This window comes from Bufo bufo, chromosome 1, assembly GCF_905171765.1.
Source record: "Bufo bufo chromosome 1, aBufBuf1.1, whole genome shotgun sequence".
In the NCBI taxonomy this organism is placed as follows: Eukaryota; Metazoa; Chordata; class Amphibia; order Anura; family Bufonidae; genus Bufo; species Bufo bufo.
The window spans coordinates 655,658,990-655,669,790 of record NC_053389.1 but is presented as its reverse complement, the minus strand read 5'-3'; the positions used below and the strand labels follow the sequence as shown (position 1 = coordinate 655,669,790).

General features: G+C 49.4%; 1 protein-coding gene across 8 annotated transcripts in view; it reads left to right on the top strand.

Moving 5' to 3' along the window:
- The first annotated feature begins 5,726 nt into the window (after positions 1 to 5,726).
- DMXL2 (Dmx like 2) overlaps positions 5,727 to 10,801 on the top strand; it is a 181,602-nt gene continuing 176,527 nt past the window's right edge. For all 8 annotated transcript variants that reach the window (XM_040413981.1, XM_040413977.1, XM_040413980.1 and 5 more), the window contains exon 1: positions 5,727 to 6,139. In XM_040413981.1, the coding sequence (XP_040269915.1) occupies positions 6,053 to 6,139 (87 nt within the window). In that variant the 5' untranslated portion in view covers positions 5,727 to 6,052. The remainder of the gene's footprint in view (positions 6,140 to 10,801) is intronic.

The following is a 10,801-nucleotide window of genomic DNA, read 5'->3' as shown; positions in this document are numbered from 1 at the left end:
GTGACGTGAAGCCTGATTCTCTGCTATGACATGAAGACTGATTCTCTGCTGACATGAAGCCTGAATCTCTGTTACGGGACCTCTCTCCTCTGTCTGGGTGCCAGGGCCTAAATGTGTTACAGTGGCCTCTTCCAGTGGTGGGTGACGTGAAGCCTGATTCTCTGCTATGACATGAAGCCAGATTCTCTGTTACGGGACCTCTCTCCTCTGCCTGGGTGCCTGGGCCTAAATATGTGACAGTGGCCTGTTCCAGTGGTGGGTGACGTGAATCCTGATTCTCTGCTATGACATGAAGACTGATTCTGTGCTGACATGAAGCCTGAATCTCTGTTACGGGACCTCTCTCCTCTGTCTGGGTGCCGGGGCCTAAATGTGTGACAGTGGCCTCTTCCAGTGGTGGGTGACGTGAAGCCTGATTCTCTGCTATAACATGAAGACTGATTCTGTGCTGACATGAAGCCAGATTCTCTGTTACGGGACCTCTCTCCTCTGCCTGGGTGCCTGGGCCTAAATATGTGACAGTGGCCTCTTCCAGTGGTGGGTGACGTGAAGCCTGATTCTCTGCTATGACATGAAGACTGATTCTGTGCTGACATGAAGCCAGATTCTCTGTTACGGGACCTCTCTCCTCTGTCTGGGTGTCGGGGCCTAAATATGTGACAGTGGCCTGTTCCAGTGGTGGGTGACGTGAAGCCTGATTCTCTGCTATGACATGAAGACTGATTCTCTGCTGACATGAAGCCAGATTCTCTGCTATGGCATGAAGAGACTGATTCTCTGCTGACATGAAGCCAGATTCTCTGCTATGGCATGAAGAGACTGATTCTCTGCTGACGTGAAGCCAGATTCTCTGCTATGGGACCTCTGTCCAATTGATATTGGTTCATTTTAATTTTTTTAATTTTTATTTTAATTCATTTCCCTATCCACATTTGTTTGCAGGGGATTTACCTACATGTTGCTGCCTTTTGCAGCCGTCTAGCTCTTTCCTGGGTTGTTTTACAGCCTTTTTAGTGCCGAAAAGTTCGGGTCCCCATTGACATCAATGGGGTTCGGGTTCGGATCCCGAACCCGAACATTTTCGGGAAGTTCGGCCGAACACACAGAGAGCAAAAAGTGGACACACCGACTAAATATAGATTCTTCCCAGAACTCTTCACGATGTATCACTAATCACCTTATCACAGATTTCATCATGGACACAGATGTGTGAACGAAACAGGTTCTTCCACTTTAATTTCCACCAGTCTCAAAGTATCCAAAATAAAATATTTATAATGGTTATTATACCGCAATACACCTTAGTTTCAGAAGTAAGTTCTATTCCATGTAATCAAAATGTAATCAACACTAATGGTTTAACTGAATAACCACTTTGGTACCATAGGGCTATTCAAAATTAAATAATAAATAAATAAAAATTTGCCTGTGTAAGCCTATCTATTCTCGAATCTTTGAATTCACATTAAAGCAGCCAAACAAAACACAGTGCCAGTTTTTGTCCATCAAAAACCTGGCACTCATGCCAGAAACCAGCTGTAGCCCATTATAGTCAATGGGGTTTGGCGGTGAACGGCAGTATCTGGCTAGTCTGGATCCAGTGAACTCCGGCAGGATGTTCCTCTGCTGGATCAGCCTGTTGGATCAGTTAAACACAGACGTTAAACTAGCCTTAGCCTCTATTATTTATTCCTCAACTCGTTGAAGGAGTCCATTCACTTTAGATGAAAGCTGGCCAAAACTGTCAACAGTAGGGACAGTGAGGTACAGGGGATATAAGGAGAACAAAGACAGTAGAGGGAGAATACAGGGAGAGCGAAGGAAGGAGATGGCGAGGGGAAGCGATATAGGTATATACTGAGAAGATACAGTGGCTATAGGGAGGATAGAGGTACAGGCAGGGGTGGATTGGCCCTAGACCTTACAGGTAAATTTCCCAGTGGGCCGATACCCAGGGGGCCGCCTGAATCCTCCTTGTGGCCGGCCAATGAAAGTTTTTGGGGATGTATTTTGTGCTGCTGGCAGTATTTTGTGCTGGCTCTGTTGGGACGGTATAATGTGCTACAATATGGTATTGCTGGCCCTGCTTTCCATCAATTTGGACCCGACTACAAAACAGGGCCACTTTTAGTATTTTTTCCAGGGCCACAGTTCCCAGTCTGCTCCTGGGTACAGCGGTTACAGGGAAGATAGAGGTACAGGGTTAAAGGGATGAATCGGGATAGAAGTATAGGGAGGATAGAGATACATGGGTTACAGGGAGTATAGAAGTGCTGGGGTTATAGGGAGCATAGAGGTGCTGGGGTATAGGGAGTATAGAGGTGCTAGGGTAGAGGGAGTATAGAGGTGCTGGGGTAGAGGAAGGATAGACATAAAGGGGGTATAGGGAGGACAGAGATACAGGTGGTTATAGGGAGGATACAGGTATAGGGGATTATAGGTAGAATGGAGATACAGGGGGTATATGGAGTATAGATGTGCTGGGGTAGAGGGAGGATAGACATACAGGGGGTATAGGGAGGATAGAGATACAGGGGGTATAGGGAGGATAGAGATACAGGGGGTTATAGGGAGGATACAGATACAGGTGGTTATAGAGAGGATAGAGATACAGGGGGTATAGGGAGTATAGAGTTGCTGGGGTAGAGGGAGGATAGACACACAGGGGGTATAGAGAGGATAGACATACAGGGGGTATAGGGAGGATACAAGTACAGGGGTTAAAGGGAGGATACAGGTACAGGGGTTATAGAGAGGATAGAGATACAGGTACAGGGGTTATAGGGAGGATAGAGATACAGGTACAGGGGTTATAGGGAGGATACAGGTACAGGTGGTTATAGGGAGGATAGAGATACAGGGGGTATAGGGAGTATAGAGGTGCTGGGGTGGAGGGAGGATAGACACACAGGGGGTATAGAGAGGATAGACATACAGGGGTTATAGGGAGGATACAGGTACAGGGGTTATAGGGAGGATACAGGTACAGGTGTTATAGGGAGGATACAGGTACAGGGGTTATAGGGAGGATACAGGTACAGGTGGTTATAGGGAGGATAGAGATACAGGTGGTTATAGGGAGGATACAGGTACAGGTGGTTATAGGGAGGATACAGGTACAGGGGTTATAGGGAGGATACAGGTACAGGTGGTTATAGGGAGGATACAGGTAGTTATAGGGAGGATACAGGTACAGGGGTTATAGAGAGGATAGAGATACAGGTACAGGTGGTTATAGGGAGGATACAGGTACAGGGGTTATAGGGGGGATACAGGTACAGGGGTTATAGGGAGGATACAGGTACAGGTGGTTATAGGGAGGATACAGGTAGTTATAGGGAGGATACAGGTACAGGGGTTATAGAGAGGATAGAGATACAGGTACAGGTGGTTATAGGGAGGATACAGGTACAGGGGTTATAGGGGGATACAGGTACAGGGGTTATAGGGAGGATACAGATACAGGTGGTTATAGAGAGGATAGAGATACAGGGGGTATAGGGAGTATAGAGGTGCTGGGGTAGAGGGAGGATAGAAACACAGGGGGTATAGAGAGGATAGACATACAGGGGGTATAGGGAGGATACAGGTACAGGGGTTATAGGGAGGATACAGGTACAGGGGTTATAGGGAGGATAGAGATACAGGTACAGGGGTTATAGGGAGGATAGAGATACAGGTACAGGGGTTATAGGGAGGATACAGGTACAGGTGGTTATAGGGAGGATAGAGATACAGGGGGTTATAGGGAGGATACAGGTACAGGGGTTATAGGGAGGATAGAGATACAGGGGGTTATAGGGAGGATACAGGTACAGGGGTTATAGGGAGGGTACAGGTGGTTATAGGGAGGATACAGGTACAGGGGTTATAGGGAGGATACAGGTACAGGTGGTTATAGGGAGGATACAGGTACAGGTGGTTATAGGGAGGATACAGGTAGTTATAGGGAGGATACAGGTACAGGGGGTTATAGGGAGGATACAGGTACAGGGGTTATAGGGAGGATACAGGTACAGGGGTTATAGGGAGGATACAGGTACAGGGGTTATAGGGAGGATACAGATACAGGTGGTTATAGAGAGGATAGAGATACAGGGGGTATAGAGGTGCTGGAGTAGAGGTAGGATAGACACACAGGGGGTATAGAGAGGATAGACATACAGGGGGTATAGGGAGGATACAGGTACAGGGGTTATAGGGAGGATAGAGATACAGGGGTTATAGGGAGGATACAGGTACAGGGGTTATAGGGAGGATACAGGTACAGGGGTTATAGGGAGGATACAGGTACAGGGGTTATAGGGAGGATAGAGATACAGGGGGTTATAGGGAGGATACAGGTACAGGGGTTATAAGGAGGATAGAGATACAGGGGGTTATAGGGAGGATACAGGTACAGGGGTTATAGGGAGAATAGAGATACAGGTGGTTATAGGGAGGATACAGGTACAGGTGGTTATAGGGAGGATACAGGTACAGGGGTTATAGGGAGGATACAGGTACAGGTGGTTATAGGGAGGATACGGGTAGTTATAGGGAGGATACAGGTACAGGGGTTATAGGGAGGATACAGATACAGGTGGTTATAGAGAGGATAGAGATACAGGGGGTATAGGGAGTATAGAGGTGCTGGAGTAGAGGGAGGATAGACACACAGGGGGTATAGAGAGGATAGACATACAGGGGGTATAGGGAGGGTACAGGGGTTATAGGGAGGATAGAGATACAGGTACAGGTGGTTATAGGGAGGATACAGGGAATTATAGGGAGAATGTAGATACAGGGGGTATAGGGAGTATAGAGGTGCTGGGGTAGAGGGAGGATAGACACACAGGGGGTATAGAGAGGATAGAGATACAGGGGGTAATAGGGAGGATACAGGTACAGGGGTTATAGGGAGGATAGAGATACATGGGTTATAGGGAGGATATAGGTACAGGGGTTATAGGGAGGATACAGGTACAGGTGGTTATAGGGAGGATAGAGATACAGGGGGTTATAGGGAGGATACAGGTACAGGGGTTATAGGGAGGATACAGGTACAGGGGTTATAGGGAGGATAGAGATACAGGGGGTTATAGGGAGGATACAGGTACAGGGGTTATAGGGAGGATAGAGATACAGGGGGTTATAGGGAGGATACAGGTACAGGGGTTATAGGGAGGATAGAGATACAGGGGGTTATAGGGAGGATACAGGTAGAGGGGTTATAGGGAGGGTACAGGTGGTTATAGGGAGGATACAGGTGGTTATAGGGAGGATACAGGTACAGGGGTTATAGGGAGGATAGAGATACAGGGGGTTATAGGGAGGATACAGGTAGAGGGGTTATAGGGAGGATACAGGTAGTTATAGGGAGGATACAGGTGGTTATAGGGAGGATACAGGTAGTTATAGGGAGGATACAGGTGGTTATAGGGAGGATACAGGTACAGGTGGTTACAGGGAGGATACAGGTGGTTACAGGGAGGGTACAGGTACAGGTGGTTATAGGGATGAATCCCTATAGGGGAAGGGACACAGAGCCAAAAAGAGGATGCAGGAGAACATAGACTGAGGGCAGAGACATACTATGGAGAAGATACAGTGAGGGAATACGGAGAGGGCTCTCACAGGCAGAGGGGGAGGAGAGACATGTAGAAGATACAGGGAGGGGAGGGGAGGACAGGGACGCAGCGGGAGGGGACACAGGCAGAGCCGCAGGAGGTGACAGGAGAGCGGCGGGCACATGTGCGCAGTCCCGCGTCCTCTCCGGTGAACCCGCCTTCAGTGGACGCGCCTTCTCCCTGCCCATCAGCCGGGATCCCCGCTCTCCTCCTCACACCGCCGGGCCAACACGGGAGCAGCATCCGGGAAGGAAGAGACGCGCACACGGCAGACGCTGCTCGCCCTCCTGGGTCATGGAGAAGGGCGGCCGCTGGCCAAACACCTGAGCGGGAGCGGCTGTCTCCAGCTGCCAGAATAAGACGCAGCTGAGGCCGGGAGCGGGGCCTCTGCGCTACATGGAGGGCGTCCATCACTGAAGAAGCCGCTCTCCGCACACCCCACCATGCATCTGCACCAAGTGCTCACCGGAGCCGTCAACCCCGGGGACAACTGCTACTCAGTGGGCAGTGTCAGTGACGTCCCCTTCACGGTAAGGGATTCCGGGGATGACAGGCTGGGATGATGTGCGCTAGATGTGGCCTCGCCCGGGATTCCCCTGCTGTGCCCACCTTCTAATCCCCCCAATGCTGCAGGCCTGAGGAGGGGGAGGGCATGATGGTATCTGCAGTGTGGTGACGAGCTGCAGGGACAGGTCCTGGACCAGCAGGCACTGGTATCCAGTACCAACCATCATTACCCATAATGGTCAGGTCGAGGGGACCACAATGATTGTGCCTGATGGAAATCTGCTCCATCTCTGGTGCATTGTGCAGATAGAGGGTCATCGCCTGCGCTGACCGGGGAGTGACATCTGGAAGATGCCACGCATCACTGTAAATTTGGAGGACGCATGTAACAAATCAGACCTCACCCCCCAGCTGAGAAGTTACAGCTCCTACTATTTTAGCTGTATGATTAACTCTTTAGGCTAGGGCTATATGGCGACACCGGTCATGGGTGGCATCGCAGAGTAGCGGTCATCCCATAGAAATGAATGGTGTCGCAGCGCCATCCAACAGTTGGATGACCGCTTTGTTGCTATCTTGACCGCGACCAGAGTCGCCATATTGCTGTAGCATTATGTAGCCGATGGGCTGGAGATATGTGTGGCCGCCCATGACTTCTTCCTCCATCACTAACAACCCGAGGGAATGCGGCTTCTTGTCTTCAAGACACGCCACCTCTAAAAGGAAACAGCCTTCAGACGGACCCCTTTAATAAGAGCATTGACAGGATGCTCATTGTGGGTTAAAAAAAGGTACCTGGACAGTTATTGTAACGTATGGGGTCCGTGTGCGACACGGCCTGGAGGTGCGAGTCTGTGTGGCTCTCTGATAAACTAGGGAAACTCTGATAGTTATCCCAATGTCGGTTTACTGCTGCTGTGAGAGAAAGATGTCTCTTAGGCCCCTTTCACACGAGAGAGTTTTCCGCACGGGTGCAATGCGTGACGTGAACGCATTGCACCCGCACTGAATCCTGACCCATTCATTTCAATGGGGCTGTGTACATGAGCCTTGTTTTTCACGCATTACTTCTGCGTTGCGTGAAAATCGCAGCATGTTCTATATTCTGCGATTTTCATGCAGCCCTGACCCCATAGAAATGAATGGGGCTGCGTGAAAAACGCATTGCATCCCAAGCAAGTGCGGGTGCGATGCGTTTTTCTCTGATGGTTGCTAAGAGATGTTGTTTGTAAACCTTCAGTTTTTTATCGCGCGCATGAAAAACGCATCAAAACGCATTGCACCCGCGTGGAAAAAACTGAACAACTGAACGCAATCGCAGACAAAACTGACTAAATTTGCTTGCAAAAATAGTGCGAGTTTCACTGAATGCATCCAGACCTAATCCGTCACGCTCGTGTGAAAGAGGCCTTAGGCTGTGGTCATATCTGCGCTGTCTGTTCCAGCGGAGGATAGCGGATGCCACTGTGCACCGCTGGATCCCCATTCACTGTAGTGGGTTCCAGCGGTAATCTGGCTGCTTTCCGGTATATATGCGGACTTTCGGCTGGACAAAAAATGCGTGTGGCTGAAGGCCGTCATATATGCCAGATTCAGTGACCGGATTGCAGTGCTGGAGTTCACAACACAGATGTGACCCTGGTCTTAGTATAAGGCCCCTTTCACACGGGCAAGTATTCTGCGCGGATGCGATGCGTGAGTTGAACGCATTGCACCCGCACTGAATCATGACCCATTCATTTCTATGGGGCTGTGCACACGAGCAGTGATTTTCACGCATCACTTGTGCGTTGCGTGAAAATCGCAGCATGCTCCTCTTTGTGCGTTTTTTCACGTAACGCAGGCCCCATAGAAATGAATGGGGTTGTGTGAAAATCGCAAGCATCCGCAAGCAAGTGTGGATGCGGTGCGATTTTCACGCACGGTAGCTAGGTGACCCGATCATTATTATTTTCCCTTATAACAGGGTTATAAGGAAAAATAATAGCATTCTGAATACAGAATGCATAGTAAAATAGGGCTGGAGGGGTTAAAAAAATAATTAAACTCACCTTAGTCCACATGATCGTGCAGCCGGCATCTCTTCTGTCTCCTTCTTTGCTGATTGCAGGAAAAGGACCTGTGGTGACGTCACTCCGGTCATCACATGGTACGTCACATGATCTTTTACCATGGTGATGGATCATGTGATGACCGGAGTGACGTCACCACAGGTCCTTTTCCTGCAATCAGCAAAGAAGGAGACAGAAGAGATGCCGGCTGCACGATCATGTGGACTAAGGTGAGTTTAATTATTTTTTATATTTTTTTAACCCCTCCAGCGCTATTGTACTATGCATTCTGTATTCAGAATGCTATTATTTTCCCTTATAACCATGTTATAAGGGAAAATAGTACAATCTACAGAACACCAAACATGCGCGATTTTTCTCACGCGAGTGCAAAACGCATTACAATGTTTTGCACTCGCGAGGAAAAATCGCGCATGTTCCCGCAACGCACCCGCACCTTTTCCTGCAACGCCGTGTGAAAGAGACCTAAGGGTCCATTCACACGTCCGTAGCGTATTGCGGATCCGCAATACATCCGGCCGGCACCCCCATAGAAATGCCTATTCGTGTCCGCAATTGTGGACAAGAATAGGACATGTTCTATATTTTTCCGGAGCCGCGGACAGGAAGATCGGCGGCGCGCTCCGGAAGTGCTGATGCGGAGAGCACATAGTGCCTTCCGTCCCCATAGAGAATGAATAGGTCCGCATTTGCGGAACGGATGCGGACCCATTATGACGGATGTGTGAACTCAGCCTAATAGTGGAATAGTAGAATTGGGATAACAGTATGATGGTTCTATTGTTCTCCTGATAGGTCTAGATAAAGATGTCCACAAGAGCACAGCACTTATCAGTGTAATGTGGGATGCTCTTATTGAGTCCATACCTTCCCCTCTCTGGCCCAGTGAATGGTCTGACTGATAGAATCCAGTGAGTCTGTTTGCTGTGATAAAGGCCTGTACACATGGTGAATTACATTTGAATTCCGGTGGACTGATCCGACTGGTGACCAGGCTACCGGAGCTCCCTGGATCCGGCATTGCCGTCTACTACTGTGGATCCCCATTGTCTGTCTATAACGGTGCTGATCTGGCTGCTTTTCCGGCATAAAGGAGCGGCTGGACAAATACTACTACTGTACGAGCGCTGCTTCTTCTCAGACAGTTAATTGGTGGGGGTGCCGGGAGTCGACCCCTCCCAATCTGATACTGATGACCTCTCCTGAGGATAGGTCATCAATATAGATGAAGCGGACAACCCGTTTAAAGAGGACCTTTCATCGGCCCAAACATTGTAAGATCATTATCCGGCTGTGTAGAGCGGCGCCCCGGGATCTCACTGCACTTCCTATTATTGTGGGGCGCAGCTCCGTTCTCCCGCTATGTCCCCCGGTATTTTTGCTGAATTGGTTATACTAGGCAGAGTCTGCCCTGTTTCTCCCTGGTCGTTCCTTCTCCCAGGTTGTGAGCTCTGTGCACTCATTTTTTAGACTATTGAAAAACCGCCACGGACACAACACACAGATAAAGCATGTAAACCCGACCTAAGGCCTCTTTCACATGGGCGTGTGCGCCCCGTTGCTGTATTGCGGACCGCATTTGCGGATCTGCAATTACACGGGTGCCGTTCCGTGGGCATTCCGCATCACGGATGCGGACCCACTCACTTCAATGGGTCCGCAAATCCGGAGATGCGGAACGGAAGCACGGAACGGAGTGCTTCCGTGGGGTTTCGTCCTGTACTTCCGTTCCGCAAAAAGATAGAATATGTCCTATCTTTTTGCGATCCGCTGCTGCTGCCCCACGGACTGTGCTGGTGCATTTTGCGGGCCGCAGCACGACCACAGGGCGGGTACGCCCGTGTAAAAGAGGCCTAAGGCCAGTTTCACATGAGCGTTTTCAGTCCGGGATGGGCGCACCGTGCGATGTCTGCATTTCCTGGACCGAAAACTGCTCCTTTGACCTGAACTCACTGCATTATAAAAGACTTACTGTGAGTTCCTGACTGACCGCAGGTCTACTGTAGTCATCGAATTCCGTGTGTGCAGTACAGTAGACCTGCGGTCAGGCAAGGACTCACAGCATCATACAGTAAGTAGTTATAGTGCTGTGAGTTCTGATTAGAGGAGCTGTGTTCAGCCCAGGAAATGCGGCCGTCGCATGAAGCGTGTTTCCCGGATCAGACACTCTCATGTTAAAGATGTCTAAGGCTGGGGCTACATCTAGACTTTTTGTGGTGCTACAAATGTATTTCAGCTATGAGTGAGAGCTGCAGCACAGAAGATTGAATACAACCCAATATACTGCTTTGGACTTCAGCTGTAGCCTGATAAAATCAGTTAAAGAGGACCTGTCATCTCTCCTGACATGCCTGTTTTAATAGTTTCATGCATTCCCCATGTAATAACAATTCTGGAGCATCTGTTCTTATGGCTCTATGTTGTGCCGTTCCTTTATTATTTCTACTAGAAGTTATGAATGAGTTGCTAGCAGTCTGCAGTAAGGTACAGAGGGGAGGTAACCAGTTGGGGGTGTGTCCCTGCACAGTCTGACTCTGTCCAATCAGTGCTGCCATTGTGCAGGTACACCCCCCCCAACTGGTTCCCTCCCCCCTGTACCCTTACTGCAGACTG